This window comes from Sphaerulina musiva (assembly GCF_000320565.1).
Source record: "Sphaerulina musiva SO2202 unplaced genomic scaffold SEPMUscaffold_10, whole genome shotgun sequence".
NCBI classification, from domain to species: domain Eukaryota; kingdom Fungi; phylum Ascomycota; class Dothideomycetes; order Mycosphaerellales; family Mycosphaerellaceae; genus Sphaerulina; species Sphaerulina musiva.
In genome coordinates, this window is record NW_016017392.1 from 1,562,493 (window position 1) to 1,581,140 (window position 18,648).

General features: G+C 53.5%; 6 protein-coding genes across 6 annotated transcripts; 3 read left to right on the forward strand and 3 right to left on the reverse strand.

Moving 5' to 3' along the window:
• Positions 1-178: 178 nt before the first annotated feature.
• SEPMUDRAFT_128307 (P-loop containing nucleoside triphosphate hydrolase protein) lies at positions 179-2,322 on the reverse strand (the record flags this gene model as incomplete). The annotated part of the gene is made up of 1 exon (XM_016902208.1): positions 179-2,322. A coding segment is annotated over exon 1 (1,643 nt), but the record flags the coding sequence as incomplete, so codon positions are not given.
• A 2,356-nt stretch (positions 2,323-4,678) lies between these two features.
• On the forward strand, positions 4,679-6,919 carry SEPMUDRAFT_166350 (uncharacterized protein; the record flags this gene model as incomplete). The annotated part of the gene is made up of 4 exons (XM_016908223.1): positions 4,679-5,051; positions 5,112-5,473; positions 5,567-6,698; positions 6,723-6,919. Exons 1-4 carry the CDS (start codon positions 4,808-4,810, stop codon positions 6,917-6,919), a joined length of 1,935 nt encoding a protein of 644 aa, XP_016757840.1. The 5' UTR covers positions 4,679-4,807.
• A 334-nt stretch (positions 6,920-7,253) lies between these two features.
• Positions 7,254-7,730, reverse strand: SEPMUDRAFT_17194 (RNase_P_Rpp14-domain-containing protein; the record flags this gene model as incomplete). Its single annotated transcript, XM_016908292.1, has 1 exon — positions 7,254-7,730. A coding segment is annotated over one exon (477 nt), but the record flags the coding sequence as incomplete, so codon positions are not given.
• Positions 7,731-8,044: 314 nt separating this feature from the next.
• On the forward strand, positions 8,045-10,340 carry SEPMUDRAFT_151637 (uncharacterized protein). The gene has a single exon (XM_016906944.1). It carries the CDS (start codon positions 8,061-8,063, stop codon positions 10,263-10,265), a length of 2,205 nt encoding a protein of 734 aa, XP_016757842.1. The 5' UTR covers positions 8,045-8,060; the 3' UTR covers positions 10,266-10,340.
• A 298-nt stretch (positions 10,341-10,638) lies between these two features.
• On the reverse strand, positions 10,639-14,888 carry SEPMUDRAFT_72698 (heavy metal translocatin; the record flags this gene model as incomplete). Its single annotated transcript, XM_016910001.1, has 2 exons — positions 14,816-14,888; positions 10,639-14,753 (listed from the first exon to the last, which is right to left on the reverse strand). The coding sequence occupies exons 1-2, from the start codon at positions 14,853-14,855 to the stop codon at positions 10,639-10,641; spliced, it is 4,155 nt and encodes a 1,384-aa protein (XP_016757843.1). The 5' UTR covers positions 14,856-14,888.
• Positions 14,889-15,329: 441 nt separating this feature from the next.
• Positions 15,330-17,924, forward strand: SEPMUDRAFT_151638 (acyltransferase). Its single transcript, XM_016906945.1, has one exon. It carries the CDS (start codon positions 15,336-15,338, stop codon positions 17,808-17,810), a length of 2,475 nt encoding a protein of 824 aa, XP_016757844.1. The 5' UTR covers positions 15,330-15,335; the 3' UTR covers positions 17,811-17,924.
• The last annotated feature ends 724 nt before the right edge of the window (positions 17,925-18,648 follow it).

Genomic DNA, 18,648 nt, shown 5'->3' on the forward strand with positions numbered 1-18,648 from the left:
GGGGGGGGGGGGGGGGGGGGGGGGGGGGGGGGGTGGATGTATTATTCACCATGTTTCTTATCAGGAAGGATACAAACAAATGTCTGCCGGAGTTTTCTTGTAGAAGTAGTTAGTCAATTGAAAGAGTGAATGGACAGTGATTTAATGTAATTGATGCTTCGTAATTTACAACTCTAGTGTTACAAAAGTGCTCTTCAACACATACCTACGTACCACATACCATGTCATGGCAGCAGCAGCAGCAACAGTAGCAAGTAACCAGCAAGTCACTAGGGCAACAGGGTATCTATCAGGCATGCTTCAACATCCATACACAAATGCCGCATAGTACAAAAGCAGTCTAAACCCGTTCATGCGTTCACGCCCATAACCCGTCTATCTACCAAATCACCGCCGTCTTTAGGTCACGTTCTTTTCTCGAAAAACGCCCCCTAACACCTCACCGTCAATGGCTGATTTGGATCACTCAGCACACACGAGCTCGGTTCTTGTCGGTCAGATGGACATGCCGCATGTCCAATTTCAGTACACTCATCCTGTTGCAGGTTCCATTTCCATCATCTTTGCCTTCTTGCGGGACTGGTGGACGACAGTCTTGCTAGTGTTCGTGGGCTCCGCCACCTCATCCATCGGCGTCATGACCTCGGAAACGGTATCGGGGGTGTCCTGCGCAAACGTGGGGCTCGGTCCAGATTCTTCTTCTCCTTCTTCGAGGAGCCAGGCGGCATACCGCGATTCAATCTTGGCGCGCTCATTCGCAGTGAGTTTGGCATCGTTGGGGTCGGCTTGCATGCGTTGGATGCAGTGCGGGCATTCGACGAAGTATGCTTGGGCATTTTTGCCAAAGTTGCGCATTTCGAATTCGGGCAATGTGTCGCCTACGAGCGTGACCGTGTCCCAGTCGAGGCAGTCCTCGCAGAAGCCATTCTCGCACCAACGGCAACGGTAGATCATGCCTCCCACGTCGGTCGTCTTTCCACCGCAGTCGCGGCACTGGTGTTGTGGGCAATGGAACTGCAACGTAGACCGCATCTTCGCTCGCCAATCTCTGTCGAGACATAGCTGATGGTAGGCTCGGGGACAGGACGAGCAGGTGTGGACCTCTCCGCCCATCCAGCAGCATTGACAAAACTCTTGATGCTGAATCGGTGGCTTCTTCTCCTTCTTGAACTCTGCCAGGCGAGGATCTTTGCCTGCGAGCGTCGGCACCGCTTCCCAATCTGCACAGTTCAGCGATATCTTGTTAATCATGAAGCCGTCAATCTCCACGGTCGTATTCTTGCCCGCTCGACGATCGGCACGATTCAGGTCGACGGTCTTTTCGATCTTTTTCTCCAGCTCTTTGTCGTGCTTCTTGCCTTCGAAGATGGCGCACTCTACTCTCTCCATCGTGTTCAGCCACTTTTGCTCGTCCACTTCTGCAACTTCGCCGTTGGCGCCTACAACCAGGGGATCCAGCGGTTTGTCCTTGCAATTCTCTAGTGTGGTTTCCCAGTCCCAGGACAGGAGTTCATCCACAGGGACTTCCGGTCGTGCCAGAGTCTGTGCACCACGTCGAAGCAGAGACTGCAGCGAGGCGGTGTCGAGGTGTGGCGCGTCATCGTCTACAGCGGTCGCCCGACCACTGATCTGTCGCTTTCGCTTTTTCTCCGGTGAGTTCCCGGTATGTATGTTCTGCATCGACTCCGTGATCTTGGCCGAGAGGTAGAGCTTCTTGCGGATGCGACCCATCATTTGCTCTTCTACCGTTCCTGAAGTACACAGCTTGTAAATGGTGACTTTCTGAGTCTGCCCAATGCGGTGAGCCCGCGCTTCAGCCTGCAGGGTGACCTGAGGGTTCCAGTCTTCGTCCAAAAACACCACATCTGTGGCGGATGTCAAGTTGATGCCAAGACCACCTGCTCGCGTGGAGATCAGCATGACCTTGTAATCGCTGTCCATTTGGTTGAAGAGACGGATGCTCAGATTACGTTGTGCACGGGATGTGCTTCCATCCAGTCGAGCAAACCGGAATGAGCCTTGACGGGTGTTGGCTCCCTTGTTGTGCAACAGCTCTTCGCAGAGATTGAGCATTCTGGTGAATCCGGAGAAGATGAGGACTTTCTTGCCTCTCTTGATGCACAACTCTTCAATCAGCTTGTCCACCACGATGAACTTGCTGGACGCATTCTTGACGTGGTCGCCGATTTCGTACTCCAGCGGTGCCGCCCCCGACAGCAGGTAGGGGTGGGCGCATGCCTTCCGCAGCTGCATCAGCAAGTTCATCAGTTTCTTCCATGTGTTGCTCTGCTTGTTGGTATTTTGGTCCTTGACTGCTTGCTCCATAATGGCCTTGGACTCGGCCCATACACCTGCGGAGCCGTCGTTTTCGGCCTTTGCCAAGGCAGCTCCGGCGTCTTCGAGCAGTGTGAGTTGAGGATCATTGCCGTCTTGCGCCAGGGCTTGCGCCTCCTTGTCTTGCGCACCTGCGAACAGGTCGGACAAGGTACTCGTATCCGTCCGAGTGATCAATCTGGTGTACCACATTCGTTGGATGGGTGTGAGCGGCAGGTATAGTAGAACTTCTTCCTTGGGAGGAAGACCAAGGTTGACTCCAGGGCTGGATTTCATACGGCGAAGCATAATGAGCTCCAAGAGTCGGCGTGCATCGTCCATGAACGAGGTGGAGACGGTGCCTTTGCTTAGGTCAAATGCCTTCCGAAACGCGTCGGCCGTGTCCTTGGTGAAGACGTCGGGGAAGAGCCAGTGCAGTAGTGCCCAGGCCTCCTTCAGGTTGTTCTGCAGTGGTGTGCCGGTGAGAAGAAGGCGGTATTCGGCGCGCAAGCTCTGCAAGGACATGGCAATGTCACTCTTGTCATTTTTAATCTTGTGTCCTTCGTCGAGGACACAATACCGCCATACAAATGCTCTCTTGAACCAGTTGGCCTCGGCACAGAAGTTTTCGTATGTGGTCACAAAGAGGTCAATACGATCACCGGACGGATCTCCATTGTTGTCCTTTCGAGACTTGCGGCTCAGCGAGTCTCTCTTGATACGCTCGCGCTCTGACTTGGGGCCATGGAAGCGCACCACATTCAGTGCTGGCGTCCATTTCTTGGCTTCTGCCATCCAGGAGGACAGTACAGAAAGAGGACAGATCACGAGGTTGGGACGGTACTCGCCAGTGGTCGGCTTGTTCTCGATCAGGTACTGGAACAGGGACAAGGTCTGCAGAGTTTTGCCAAGACCCATCTCATCCCCTAATATGGCCGACATGCCATTCTCGTACATATGAACAAGAAACGAGAGTCCTTGAAGTTGATATGGTTTCATAGTGGCTTCGATCCCTCGAGGCTGACTGGTGAGTTCCTGGTATTCGACGCACGATTGTGTACTTTCGCCTTGATTGTGTGCAAGTTTGGCAATGTAGTTGTTTTCCGGTAGCAAAGGCTGGAAAAAGTCGTAATGCGCCAACAAGAAAGCATCGCGCTTGGGCTTGGTGTGGAGCTCAATGTCCAGACGCACTAGGTTACGAGCAGTCTCGCCAGGCACCGTGGAGGCGGTATCTGACTTTAAGAGCCGCTTCGTGACCTTGTTGGAAGATTTGTTCTTCTTCATAGGAGGAGGCTGTAGACTCCGGGTATAGCTCACGTTCTGTCGTCGTGACCTCGCAGGCAGATCTGGAGGAGGGACCCAGGTGCCTAGTTATGTTAGCCGCAAGCAAGGGGAGTCGAGAGAGAAAATGCTGCTACTCACCACCAATCGTGTCATCGTCGACCAGCTCATCCTCGGTGGCGGCTGCCACCTCTTCGGCCTCATCGCCGTCGAAATTGGATGCGGTGCCTGGCGAGGTGATGGCCGATGGGGGCGACTCGGCGTAGGACACATTTGCTGCACGTCGCAGGCGGAGGCCGCGCTCAGGGGTGCGATTCATGGCGCTGACGGAGGTGCGCGACTTGCGTGCGCCAAAGTCGGAGAGCAGTGCAGCCAATTTGCCTGGTGAGGGTTTGGGCACGACGGGCACCAGCTTGCGGCGCTTGGGCAATGGAGTGATGGACAGCTTGTCGTCGTCGTGATCGTCGAGGTTGTCCTGGTCGTCGTTGTGGTCGGCGCTGCTGAGCCGGGCCATGATGACTCCGGAGAGGGTGACAACGTCTTGGAGGCGGGAGAGAGAAATGTTTGCCGGGTCCGCATGCGGCGTTGTGTGTGAAGTGGTGGAAGACAGGGATGAAGGTCGACGGAAGTTTGTTGTGAATATCTCCCAATGCGTGGCGAAGATGCGGTCGAGGGGGGTGACCGTCGATACACACCGGCTCACGATAGTATTCTCGTCGTCACGGGAACAGCAGCTCGGTTATCCAGTCATCCGGTCTACGCTGTTATATACCAGTAGGTAAGGTGTATATCAGACACACTCGCTCATCCGCCCCAGCTGAAGTTGCCACTGCCATTGGTAATAATATCAAGTGCAAAAGACGCCAATACCACACGTCGCGTCGAGACGCGTCCCTCGTTTCGCGATCTGCACAGGGATCTCCCGAACCGGAACCAGACTAGCGTGACGACGCCAAGACTCATCTTCAGCCTCAAAGCTCTACCTCTACCGGACCTTACATAACCTGATCGGCGCTACATAAACTCAATGCACTGCTAATACACATCCTCGAGTGAATATCTACCTCTTATACCTCCCAGCCTTCACTCTCGCCATGACAACCGAATAGAACAACACGGCGGCATCGCAGGAGCGCAGCGCAGCGCGAATGCGGCACCATTCATCACCTCCGCTTCCCCCACCCTCCGCACCGAGTCGTCGAGAGCAGTCGCCATGGCCCGCTTCTATCCCGTCTATGCGCGTCGCAGCGATGGCAAACAGGAGGTGGTGGGCAAGGGCAGGAGGAAAGAGATGAATCAGCCGACCGACGATCAGCTCGACCAGAAGCCCGATAAGAACGGCATCGCTGACTTCTACCGCGAAGTACTGCCAGACGAGCAGAAACATATTGACTGGCGGCGCAAGCTGGGTGGAATGCTGGCGCGAGAGCTGCAGGCTCAGGACACGTCTGGAGGTGGTGAGTATGTGGTCGACCAGATGGACCGACTGCGCGTCTCCCGTGCTGATGGAGCGACAGAAACGGGCTACCTGTTAGTCGCATTGCCGGAGAACTACCGCCTGTTTGAACACGTGAAAAAGACGGAACAGAATGGCAAGACGGAGCTGAAGAACAAGACGCACACTGGTGGCCAGAACGACCGACAGGATGCATACCTCTATGGCCACCCCGCCGGCCGCAAGAAGCGCTTCCGCAGCCCCAACGACTTCTTCCCTCATCTGCTATGGCTCAGTACCGACGAGAGTGGAGACCCGGACAACTGCTCCTGCAAAATCTGCTCTCCCGAGGAGCTGGAGAACATCGTGCCGGGTGCAAAAACCAGAGTGGAAAGACCGGGCAGGACGGACGCAGAATCGCCAGCCTTAGTAGCGGCGAGGCCGGTGAGTGGACAGGGCGTCAAAGCTCCTCCACAAGGACATCGACCTCCGCAATCGCAACCACCACCAACACAACATCAATCACCATCGCAACAGCACCCACAACCGCAACTGCAACCACAACGACCCACTCCTACGCCGCTGCCCCCAGCCAAAACACAAAATCAAAGCCTGGATCGCACATATGGCAACTTCATGTACCGCGCGGGAGAGCTGGTCTGGTTCTCGCGTGGTCAAGCGTGGGGTATTGGAGTCGTCACCAGACGATGGGCTCACACCGAAACCTCATGCTACTCCATTCAGCCACTCTCGTACCCTGGCAACACTCCACAGCTCACCGTCAAGCAAGGTCATAAGGAGATTCGGCCATGGCTGGCATGGAGCGTGCCAAGGTTTCTGAATGTGGCACTGAACGATCAGCCCAATCCCCCGCGATATGAGTCAGCGGACTGGCAAGGCATCATGCAAAAGAAGTACGGGAATGGAGACTTGGAAGTGGATGGCTCTATCATGGCTGCGAAGATGGTCGATGCAGCGTACACATTGATCGACAAGAATAGCAACACCCGTCCGGAACCCAATGTCGTCGAGACCCGTTATGACGGCATGTTTCTCGGCGCGGAGAAGATCTGGTGCGGCGAACCTGTTCGTCTGCAAATTGGCTCAGGCACAGACACTGCAGTCATCACTGCGATCGTGGAGCGACAGCGCCTTTCGCCTGCCAATCAACAAGTCACACAACAGGCAGTATACCTGGTTGGTGACATATACTCCTTGGCCACGATACAGCACAACAATCCAACGATACCATCCCCAGCGGACACCAACCCTCACCTACCAGAACGGATGGTCAAGGACCTCCGGATCCGAAACGCGCAGTCCATCAAGACTCGACGCATCGCCAGTTACTGGAAACTGATGAGCGCTCAGCAACGAATCGACCTCCACGACATCAAAGGGCGTTGGTACGAAGCCAGCATCATCATGCCTATCCTCCATCCCCAGATCTGGGTCAACGCTCTCACCAAGGGTGAAGTACAAGAGGCCTCACTCTGGATGAACAGTCGAAGCGACTGTTTGAACAGCAATCGCGACGACAAACTCCCTCGCATTCCTCGCGAAAACAATCGCAAAGCGACTCGCCGCGACGCATTCGGACATTCGATTCCTCCTGGCACGACGATTGAAGATGGCGTGCAACCTCCTGTTCCGGACAATGTCGACCCGGGTCTCTCTGCTGCTGCTGCAGCAGGCCCCATGGACCACCATATCGAAATCGATCCCCGGTTCGAGACTGCTGATGGCGCTGGTAATGCCAACCATCCTGTAGGGGTAGACTCTGGAACGACGGGTTTGGAAGAGTTTATGGACCTCGATGGTGGATTCGGGGAGGTAGGTGACTTTGTCGGAGGAGTGCATCATCATGATGCCAACCATGGCTTTTTCTAGCTGGAATAGAGTAGTATCAGAGAGCATTGCGCCCAGGGACTACCATGTTAATGTGATACGGGGATGTGGTTCGCATTGTAGAATAATGTCGAATGCAGCGAGATAGATCGTCAGAAGACACAGCTCGACACTCCAAGATAAGAAAAAAGAGGACAACTCAATCCTCATCATCATCTGCGTCTTCCTCATCCCGATCTTCAATTCCCCCAATCATACTCAACCCCTCCATCCCATCATCATCCTCCTCCTCCACCTCCATCTCAGCCTCACCTACCAGCAAGCCCTTCCTCCTCCTCCTCTCCTCCCTCTCCACCCTCCTCACCACCTCCCTCGCCCTCCTCACCGCCTCCTCCTCACACTTTTTCACCGTCCCACTAACCCTCACCACCCGCACCACCACCACCCCTTCCTCCTCCATCATCCCTCCCGGCGGCTTCGTCACCGACAAGGGAGGAAGAGGAGAAAGTCTCGTCACAAAACTCAAAGCAGCCCACACCATTCGATAATTCGCTCTCGCAACTCTCACAATCGCAGTAGATGTCGCTGCGCTGCAGTATTTGATTTGTAATGAAGAGGCAATTTGACCGGACGCGAGCTCGCCGAAGAGTGTGCTGAGGGAGTCTTTGATGAGTTTGAGGAGGAGGGGTGGGGTGAGAAGTTTGTCGGGCGTGGGACGGTGGAAGGTGAGAGGGCCCCAGGGGATGGGGGGTGCTTGTTCTTTGGAGGAGTTGGTGGTTTTGTTGGTGGTGGATGTTGTTGGGTTGGGGTGGAGGATGTGGAGGAGGAGGTAGCGGTGCTTGATTCGGACCATTGTTGTGATTTTCTGTTTGGTTTTCTTCTGGTTTCAACCTTTTTCGTGTGTGATTGGATTACGCTTGGTGTTGGGGACGAGGGGCATAGTCTTGGTTTGATACTGTGACTTTAATCGCTTGTTATCCCAAATACATGTCGGTGGTGTTGTTGTTGTTCATATTGTCTTGGAAGAACATCAGAGATGATGAAGTGTGGCGATGCCGCAAGGATTAGAGGAAGTCAAAATGCGCCGGAACTGGGTCCGCTGAATCTACATAGAAAAAAGTCTCGAAGTCGACTTTGGAATTTCTGAATTTCTACAATTTGTGAACCACGCACACGAACAACCATGTCGGACTCTCGATTCGACGCACTCCAAAAGGACCCTCGCTATCGTCTTCCATCACGAAAAGATGCGCGCACGTCGGTTGATCCGCGCTTCAAAAGTCTCTTGACAGACCAGGAATTTCGCAAAAAGGCCCACGTCGATCGTTATGGCCGCAAAATCAAGCTGGACAGCGAGAAGAAGCACGACAAGAAGAAGTCAAAAGTAAAGGAGCGAGAGGTGGTGGGAAGCAGTGAGGAAGAAGACAGCGAGGCAGACAGTCATGAGAGTGACGAGGAGGAAGAAGAAGAAGAGATCACGAAAACTAGAGATCCAGCCCGTGATGGAGGTTTTGACGAGTCCTCGTCCAGCGAAGAGGAGACTTCAGATGAAGAAGACAGCGATGTGGAAGAGGCAGACGAGGAGGCCGACTTGGCCGATGCGACTGCGGGACAGGAACAGACTGAGGACATTCCCATGGGCGAAGTCACGAAGCGGATTGCCTGCGTAAATCTGGACTGGGACAATATCCGCGCTGCGGATATCATGGCCGTGGCGAGCAGCTTCTTACCTGCGAGTGGGAAAGTCGAGAGTGTCATAGTGTATCCAAGTGAGTTCGGGAAGGAGAGATTAGAGAGGGAACAGCTGGAGGGCCCGCCGAGGGAGATTTTCGCATCGAGTAAACGAAAAGTAGAAGAGAAGGAGGAGGAGGAGGAGGAAGATGTGGAAGAGGAGGACAGCGAAAGTGAGGATGACGAGAAGGTCAAGGAGAGGTTGTTGAAGCAGCAGGCGAGCGAGGGAGAAGAGTTCGATACTGCAAAGCTGAGACAGTACCAGCTAGAACGGCTCCGATACTACTATGCCGTGATCGAGTGTTCAGACGAGGGTACATCCAAGCTGCTTTACGATGCGATGGACGGGCGGGAATATCTGTCGACGTCCAACTTCTTCGATCTGCGCTTCATTCCCGACGACACATCCTTCGACGACGACGAAGTACACGATGAGTGCTTGCAGCTTCCACAAGGATACAGACCAAACGACTTTCGAACAGAAGCACTCACACACTCAAAGGTACAACTCACATGGGACCAAGACGATGCCACTCGCAAAGAGGTTCAGAAACGGGCTTTCTCGCGAGCCGAAATGGACGACAACGACATGCAAGCATACATTGGCTCCGACGACAGCGACGCAGACAGCACTTCCTCCCGCATGTCAGTGGCAGAGAAGAAGAAAGCCGCCAAGCGAGCTTCTCTCCGAGCCGCACTGGGTTTAGGAGCGGAACCGACCAAACCCTCCAAAAAAGGTGACGACAAGGGAGAAGTGGGCGAAATACAAATCACCTTCACATCCGGTCTCAGCAACGCCAACTCCAAAGATCGAGGCCAAGTCTTTGAAAATGAACCGCAGGATGAAGAGTCCACAAGACAGAGATATATCCGCAAAGAGAAAGACCGCAAACTCAAACGGAAACAACGTATGAAAGCTCGAGCCAACGGCGAAGTCGTCGATGGCTCTGATATCGAAGAAGAGAATCCTCAATCTGCTGCCGCGACTACGAGCGCCAACAACAACGACCGTGCCGACTCGGAAGATGCAGAAGAAGATCCCTTCAACGACCCCTTCTTCAACGATCCCACCCTCGCCGCCAAAAACGAAAAAGCCGCCAAAAAGGCCTCTCGCGAAGCCAAACGCGCCGCCCGCGAAGCCGCCGCCGTCGAAGCCGAAAGCCGCAAAGCCGAACTTGAACTCCTCATGGCAGGCGATGACGATAACGGTGACGGAGGAGCAGCCCAACATTTCGACATGCGAGAAATTGAAAAAGCAGAGAAATTAGCTCGCAAAAAGGGCAAAGGGAAAAAACATCTCAAGAAGACTACTACTGCTGGTGCTGCTACGCCTGATGAATTCCAAATCGAAACTGAAGATCCTCGATTCGCAGCATTATTCGAAAGTCACGAGTATGCGATTGATCCGACGAGTTCGAAATTTAAGAAAACGAGAGAAATGGAGAGGTTGTTGGAGGAAGGGAGGAAGAAGAAGAGGAAGGAGAGGTATGGTGATGGTGATAACGGGGATGGGGAGGATGGGCCGCCGATGGAGAGGGAGAAGAAGAAGAATAAAAGAGTCAAGGTTGATGCGGATGGTACTACGACTGGTGGGGTGGATGATGTCAAAGGTCTTGTGGCGAGGTTGAAGAGTAAGAGTAAGGGCATGAAGAAGTGAATAAGGGGTTTGAACTGGAAGTGGGTGGTATAGCTAGCTAGCTGCTGGCTTGTGGACGCTGGAAGAAGACTTGGGAGGTAGGAGGTATAATTAATTCTTCGAGATGTACCATGTTGCTCATCACGTTTCTTTTTCTTTGGCCAAACAAGAAAAATGTATTTACGTGACATGAGTAAGCGTCCACATGTCAAGCAGAACACGATGACAAGGTCCCCTCGCGACAGAAACATGTTCTTCGAGCTTAGAAATGAGCGTGCAGCTTTCATTCCATCATCTACTTCCACAACCCCCCTCCCTCTCCCTCTGTCTCCCTCCCCCTCTCTCTCCCTCCCCCTCTCTCTCCCTCTCCCTCTCTCTCCCTCTCCCACGACATCTACTTCTTCCCCTGTCCCCTCCCCAACCCCATCCCCAGCGTCGCAGCAGCAACAATAACCGGCACAACACTCACCATCTCGCCCAAGCCCGCATATGCCGGTGGAATGCGAACTCGCACAAAGGCCCCCGCAGCCAACAGAATCGCAAACACATTATACACCGCACTCCACACGAAGTTGAACACGATCCTCCATACAGCCGCACGTGAAAGTTCGAGTAAGAATATCACACTTTCGAGACGATGCGACAGCAACACCACATCTGCCACGGCACCAGTTACGTCGGATGTAGAGCCCATTTGGACGCCGACGTCTGCCTGGGCGATGGCCACGGCGTCGTTGGTTCCATCGCCGAGGAAGAGGACTTTTTTGTTGTGGGTGGATTGGAGTCGCTGGACATATTGTTGTTTTTGAGCTGGGGAGCTGCGGGATGTGATGTTGGCGGGAGGGATGTTGAGGGAGGAAGCGACTAGAGACACGGCTTCGGAGTTGTCGCCGCTCACGATGTGGCAGGTGATACCGCGACCATTCAGTTCTGCGATTACGGAGGAGGCGTTGGAGCGGAGGGTGCTTTGAAGGCCGTAGACCGCAACGAGCTTTCCATTGAGTGTGATGCAGAATGTGGTCATGGCATCTTGTAGGAAGTGTGTGACCTCAGGGTGGCTTTCGACCTCCAACCAGTATGGATTTCCGGCTTTGATGTTGATGTCGCCATACTGAGCTTCGATGCCTGCGCCTGGGATGGAAACGATCGACTGGAGCGACTTCTTGGCTTGTTTGGGGTATGTGGCTGCGAGGTATGCGGCAACAGAGACAGATACGGGATGGGGATTGTCTGTGACTAGCGCGAAAGTAAGTGCTCGAGTCTCTTCATCGCTGAGAGTGATCTCATGAGATATCGTGCTTTCCCGCACGACCTGTAAGTCGCCTTCGGTTAAAGTGCCAGTCTTGTCGAAAACAACATCGGTGATCTTGTAGCTCCGCTCGATCGCATCAGCAGCTTTGATAATGACTCCGGCTCGTGCAGCTATGCCACCGGCAATGACGAGCACCATGGGAACGGCCAAGCCCAGTGCACAGGGGCAGCTGATCGCCAGGACAGCAATCGCGTAGGTGATGGACAGTCCGATCGCGCCTCCAGCATTACGATCGCGGACCTCAATAGCAATAGCTACCCAGATACAGAACACGAGGATGGCGATACCAACCACAACCGGGATGAACCAGGATGCAACTTTATCAGCCAAGTCTTGCACTCTGGGCTTGGATGCAACGGCATTCTCGACAAGCTTTGCAATATCCGTGATGCTGTTCTCGCCCGGTAGGCGTGTGATCGCGACCTGCATCACGCCTGAGCCGTTGATGGTGCCCGCAATGACCTTGTCGCCGACTTGCTTTTCCACGGGCAGGCTCTCGCCAGTCACCATGGATTCGTCCACCTCGCTGAGTCCAGAGACTACTTGACCGTCGGTGACGATTCGTGCATGGGGAGGGATAGATATCTGGTCACCAAAATGCAATAGTCGAGCATCGATTTCTGTGGTTTCGCCAGTATGCCCAACTAGCAAAGCACTGTCCGCCTGCAGAGATCGCAGTGAGACAGCAGATACAGCTCGCATTCTTGCCCAGGCAGCGATGAGCCGTCCCAGAAGGACCAGCGTAATGAGCATTGTACTAGTCTCAAAAAAGGCCTCTTGTTCAAGCGATATGCCGGCGCGCTGCAAGCCAAATGCAACAACAGAGTAGACGTACGCAGCAGTGATGCTGATAACGACGAGCATATCCATCTCGATGACATGGCTGTATATAAGTGATTTGAGAGCGCCAACGTAAAACTCGGGAACGGCGATGATCTGCACGCATGTGCCCAACACGAGAGCGATGATGGACACTTTCCGATGCGGCACCGGCGTATCAGACCATTCCAAGACAACGACAGGAATGGTGAGTATGGCCGCTAGCACGGTACTGCAGGCCGTCTCGATCAGTCGTCGTTTTCCTTCTGCGATACTGGCATCGTCCGATGGAGGCGCAAGTGTTGCATCTGGTGGCAGCAAAGAGCGCGCGCCGACCAGCGTGGGATCGTAGGCAATATTGTAAAGACCCTTCTTGCCCTTTGTAACGGACATGAGGCCAAGCATTGCAGTTTCATGCATCTGTCTGGCCGTGGCGGCTGTCATCAGAACAGACAGCTCCTGGCGTCCACTAATGATGCGAAGGCACCGAAAACCAGTCTCCTTCTCGATACGTAGCACCACTTGCTCGACATTGTCGCATACGCTAGAATCCAGGTCGAATTCAGCGCTGCCAGAAACGAATGTCACTTGAGCGTTGGACAACCCTCGGACGCCAGCAAGCACGTTCATCATCTTCTTACTGCATCCAGTGCAGGTCATGCCTGAGACATTGAGCACCACATGCTCACGACCTGCCGCGGCTTCGATGTCGAGATCATTCTGATTGTGCTCGACGGACGAAACAACAATGGCTTCCTTTTTGGGAAGGTCTGAAGAGCAACGAGAGTGAATGTTGACCTCCAAGTCAGTTGCGTTCTTCTCAAGAACAGCGGCATTGCAGCTACCTTTGACTGCTCGAGTGACACCTTGTGCCGGGTCCGATTTGCAGCAATTAAAGCCAAGCTGCTCAATGGCCATGCGGCAGAGGCAAAGTCCCCGCCGCAGCGCAGCCTCATAGCGGTCCAAAGCAAGTTGCAGATGGTCCACACAGCCTCCAGCACCGGACTCAGGGGTGGCATCGCAGCTAGTATTATCTTCACAGCATTTGTCGGTGCAATGAATGTCACTGCCTGATGTCGCAGCAAGTGTAGCGACGGGAGCTTTGCAGCACTCGTCGGTAGCTTTGTCATTAGTGCCACAGCATTTGGGTTTTGCGACCGACGTGCTCTCAGATTGGCAGCATTTCTCCAGGACGACGTTTATATCGTCCTCGTCGCGACAACAGCCAGCACTAGTGCCGCGGGAGGGCTTCGCCGCTGTATTAGCAGTATCACAGCAGCTTGCGCCTGCGTACGCCACGCTCTGAGAACAGGCCTTGTCCGCAATTTTGTTATCGCCACTGCAGCATCCGCTGCTCGTGCCACGGGAGGGATTCGCTTGGATGTCAGTACTGCTACAGCAAGTAGCTTTCGCCACTGGTGCGCTCTCAGAGGAACAGCCCTTCTCTGGTGGAAGTCTCCTGTCATTGTCAGCACTGCCACAGCAGCCATTGCTTGAGTCGCACGAAGACTTTGTCGCTGTATCAGCAGTACTACAGCAAGTGACTTTCGCGACTGGTGTGCTCTCAGAGCAGCAGCCCTTGTCTGGAAGTCCCCTGTCGTTGTCAGCACCGCCACAGCAGTCACTGCTTGAGCCGCACGAAGACTTTGCTGCTACATCAGCAGTATCACAGCAAGTAGCTTTTGCGATTGGTCCGCTCTCAAGGGAACAACCCTTCTCGGGGATTATCTTCTCCTCGTCATTACCACCACAGCAGCCACTGCTTGTGCCACATGTGGGCTTTGCTGCGCAGCAGTCTTGTTTAGAGACTTGCTCGACTCCCTCTGACTTGGCGCATTTGGACACGCTTTCCGATTTGTCTTCGAAGCAAGATTTTTGAGGCAAAACTGCATTGTCAATGTTTCCAGAGCAGCAGTTGGCGCCCTTCGACCTATCTTCAGAGCAGCAACTCCGAGCCAAGGCTGCGTCTTCATTACTGACAGAGCAGCATCCACCGATCTGCGGCTTGTCTTCGGAGCAACATTCCTGGCGCGAGGCTGCGACTCCACTACTGCCAGGGCAGCATCCACCGTCGTTGGCCTTGGACTGCTCATCCTCTTCTCCAGCTGAAACACAACAGCCACCGCCACCGCCACTGCAGTCGACGTTTGGCTTGGAAGATATCGTCTCTTTAACGACGCATTTGACCTCTTGGCCAGCAGACGCGCTGCAGCAATCTCTGATCTCCTCCGTCTTGCCATTGCTAGCCACGACGCCGGCGGAACTGACACCACAACAGACCTCGTTCTCAGCCGATTCAGCTTCGCTACCTTGCTCTGCGAGTCGAGAACAGTCGTTCAGCGCACACAATCGGGCGGCGATGCGGCGGAGGCATTCGTCTAGGACCTGCTGTCAGCATGTCTGCGTCTCAGCCTGCCGTCGAGCACGCGTGCAGGTGTACCGTTACAGCCTCGTCGCCGGCTCGACGCTGGAGACGACATAATTGCGGTAGATATGCGCTGTTGTCGGGTCTGATAATGGGACTTTCGTGTTCGATACCGATAACCTACCACGCGGGGAGTCGGTGGGAATGGCGATATTCCAAGGCTATACCATAGCTTATCGATAGCACTAGTTCTGGCGCTGTTGATTTTATCGTATTCCGTACTAACATATACTTTGTTTCCCCAACGCTCCACAACAGGACCCAACCTTATTACGTTCCAGCCGAGGCATGCATCTATACACTTTTCTGAGTCCCGGTCTCGGGGTACAGGTGTACTTTGTAGATGAATGAGACATATACTAATGTATCCAATGATGGTATTGCGGTGCAAGCTCATTTGAAGCTTTAATGATTGAAGCAGTGACATTCGAAGCATCTCCCATTCCATACCACAGCACGACAGCCTCCACCAAGACGATGATCTGCCAATAGCACCACTTCCCCATCCCCCGAGACACCCACCACAACCGCGAATATGGCGCCTCCAGCAGCGTCTGGCCCAGGCTCTGGTGCCTCAGATCTGGCCATCGTCGGCGACTCACTCAGAGTTCTCCCCACTGGCGATACGGAAGAAGAGTTGCTCGAGCCATATGCCAAATTCAGATCCGAGCCACTCAACGCGCTACAAGAACTTGGTCTGCACGTCCTCGGAACAGCCTGGAGATCCTACGACAAGGTCGTGGGCCCTCCCGTCTTCTACGATGGCTTCAGCGAGAATATGAAGGACATGGTCATGAAACAGCCCATGCTCAAAGCCCGCATGCGAGAACTGGCCAACAAGAGAGTCGAGGTGGAGATTCACCAGGACTTACTGGGGCCCAAGGGCCTGGACGGAGAGGATGCTGTGACTCGACAGAAGAGAGCGGCGAGAAGGGAAGAGATTGAAGCACAGTTGGGTGACGTCGTATACGAATGGCTGGACAAGATGATCTTGAAGATGGAGAGTAAACGCTTCATTCGTGGAGCGTACTACTTTGCGACGCAGCTCCTGACGAGAGCGTATCATCAAGGCATACACGTGAGCAGTCAGGAAGTTCTGGCGTTGCGAGAGGTAGCCAAGCAAGCGGCGAAGAAGAAGCAGAGTATCATCTTTTTGCCGTGCCATCGAAGTCATGTAGACTACGTGAGTCTGCAGCTTATATGTTATCGACTTGGTCTGGCGCTTCCTACAGTCGTGGCTGGTGACAATCTCAACTTCCCGCTCGTGGGCCCCTTCCTACAGCACGCAGGCGCAATGTGGATCCGAAGGTCCTTTGGCGACGACCAGCTGTATACGACTCTTGTGCAGAGCTATATTGATACCCTTCTCCAAAATGGCTACCCGTTCGAGTGCTTTGTGGAAGGCGGTCGAAGTAGAACCGGAAAACTGCTCCAGCCGAAATTCGGTATCCTGGGATTCCTGATGGAGTCAGTGTTGTCGGGCCGAGTGGAAGATGCAATGGTGTGTCCGGTATCGACACAATACGACAAAGTGATAGAAGTGGACTCGTACATTTCCGAATTGCTCGGGCAACCGAAAAAGAAGGAAGATCTTTCCCAGTTCTTGTCAGCATCGAATGTCTTGTCACTGAAACTCGGAAGAGTGGACGTGCGTTTCCAGAAGCCATGGAGTCTGCGAGAGTTTATCGATGAGCAGAGCAGCAGAATGGGCAAAGAGACCACGAGCTTGCAGGGCACTTACGACGCGAACATGAGACGACGACTACTCACGACATTCGGCTACAAAGTCCTCAGCGATATCAACGCGGTATCTGTTGTGATGCCCACAGCCTTGGTCGGCACCGTGCTCCTCACCCTCGCCGGTCGCAGTGTCGGCCGCACTGAACTGATTCGCAGAGTGGAATGGCTCTCCGATCGCGTCAAAGCCCAAAACGCTCGGGTAGCCCATTTCGCAGGCACAAGCACTGAACAAGTCGTCGACAAGGCCCTCGAAGTTCTCGGACCCAAACTCGTGGGACGTGTCGAAGACCTTCCAGAAGAAATGTACTATGCCGAAGATCGTTTCCAACTCTCCTTTTATCGAAATATGACCATCCATCTCTTCATCTCCCAGGCTCTCGTCTGCGCGGCTCTGTACACAAAGGTCAAGCTCGGAGGGGTGGAAGCCAACCCTTCTATGCCGTACAAGCAATTATACGACTATGTCTATTTCCTCTCTCAACTTTTCCGAGCAGAATTCATCTTCCCTACTACGTCTCTCGAGGAAAACCTGGCAGCTACGCTGAAGGGGCTCGAAAGAGACGGCATCCTCTCTCTCCAGACCAATCATGACAGCAGCAGCGATAGTAACAAGGTCGAATTCGTTTCCATCGCCCCTTCAGAACTCACTCGCGATACGGAAAACTTCGACTTCTACTGTTTCCTCATTTGGCCTTTCATCGAAGCATCCTGGCTTGGCGCAATCTCACTCTTCATGCTTGCTCCCCCTCCTCGCACCAAACGCACTCAAGACGACGACAACAACCACTCCTGGCTCGACCTCAAAACCGTGCAAGACAAAGCCCAACTGCTCGGCAAGACGCTCTATCACCGCGGCGATCTGGGCTACTACGAAGCCGTCAACAAAGAGGCTCTCAAGAACGCCTTTGGACGTTTCGAAGAAGAAGGTATCATCGTCGTCACGCGTCCAACTAAAGGTCAAAAGACACGAGAGCGGGTTCGATTGGGATCTGAGTGGATTCCCACATTTGATGTGGGAGGAGAGTTGATTGCCGAGGGGCGATTGTGGGATTTCGCCGAGAGTATCAATGTTTCTCGGAGGGACTTTCGAGGCAAGAAAGAGGGTGCAACTGTTACGAGGAGGATTTTAGGGTTGGCCACGTTGACGGGAGAGGATTTATGGGTGGATGCAACGAACAGTGGTAGTGGTAACGGGGAGGTTGCTGGTGCTGCTGGAGAAGTGAAGAGGGTCAGGAGGAGGAGGGGCATTCAGACTGGAGCGAAGCTGTAAGATCAATCCCGTTGCTGAGTCTATTGTTGACAAATGGAGTAACTATCTTGTTTGGATATACTTTCGTGAGAGAGATGTGCTGTGGTGAGCAGGTCAGGAATAAGCGCAATGCACCGAAGGAGTCAGTCTGGTTGAAGACGAGATACCCAACAGGAGTCACAGATACTGTAACGAGGTAGAGCTCAATACTCGTGATGCCTCTGAAGAGCGATTTGACATCTGGCGCGTCAGTGCTCAGTGTCTTCTTCTGCACATGATCTGGACTGTGTGCTAGTGCCAGCAGCTAGCTGGCTCTAACATACCCATATACCCATACAAGCGGCGAGGTCAGGTTTTACCAAGTCATCTTCCTCAAATTCTACAATTACGAGAGCACACTTAAAGCTTCCAACTCGTACTATGTAGCATGAGACAACGATTGATCTTCATATCGAATCAACCTTTCAGCGGAAAATACAATATGATGATCTAGATCTTCCTTGCATTTTGACACCTGCGAGTCGTCATGATGATCATGATCATGATCAGTTTTAGTGTAGAAAGTATCAAAGTAGGGAGGAGGTAGTGAGTTGGAAAGACACAGACAACACAGAAAAGGAGAGAGAGGGAGAGGGAGAGGGACGAGGGAGGTACTCGGACAACACCACTAACTCCATGTACCCCTTTTTGATCCATTCATTCCATTCATTCATTGACATTGATAACACCAAACGAGATATTACAAGGAGCAAAGGACCGTTACACAAGGACCGAGCGTGTGCGGTAGCGAGAACAACAACAAAAACAACAACAACAAATCTCGGTAGTGTCACTTGGAAACTACTAGGAGGTACGGAGG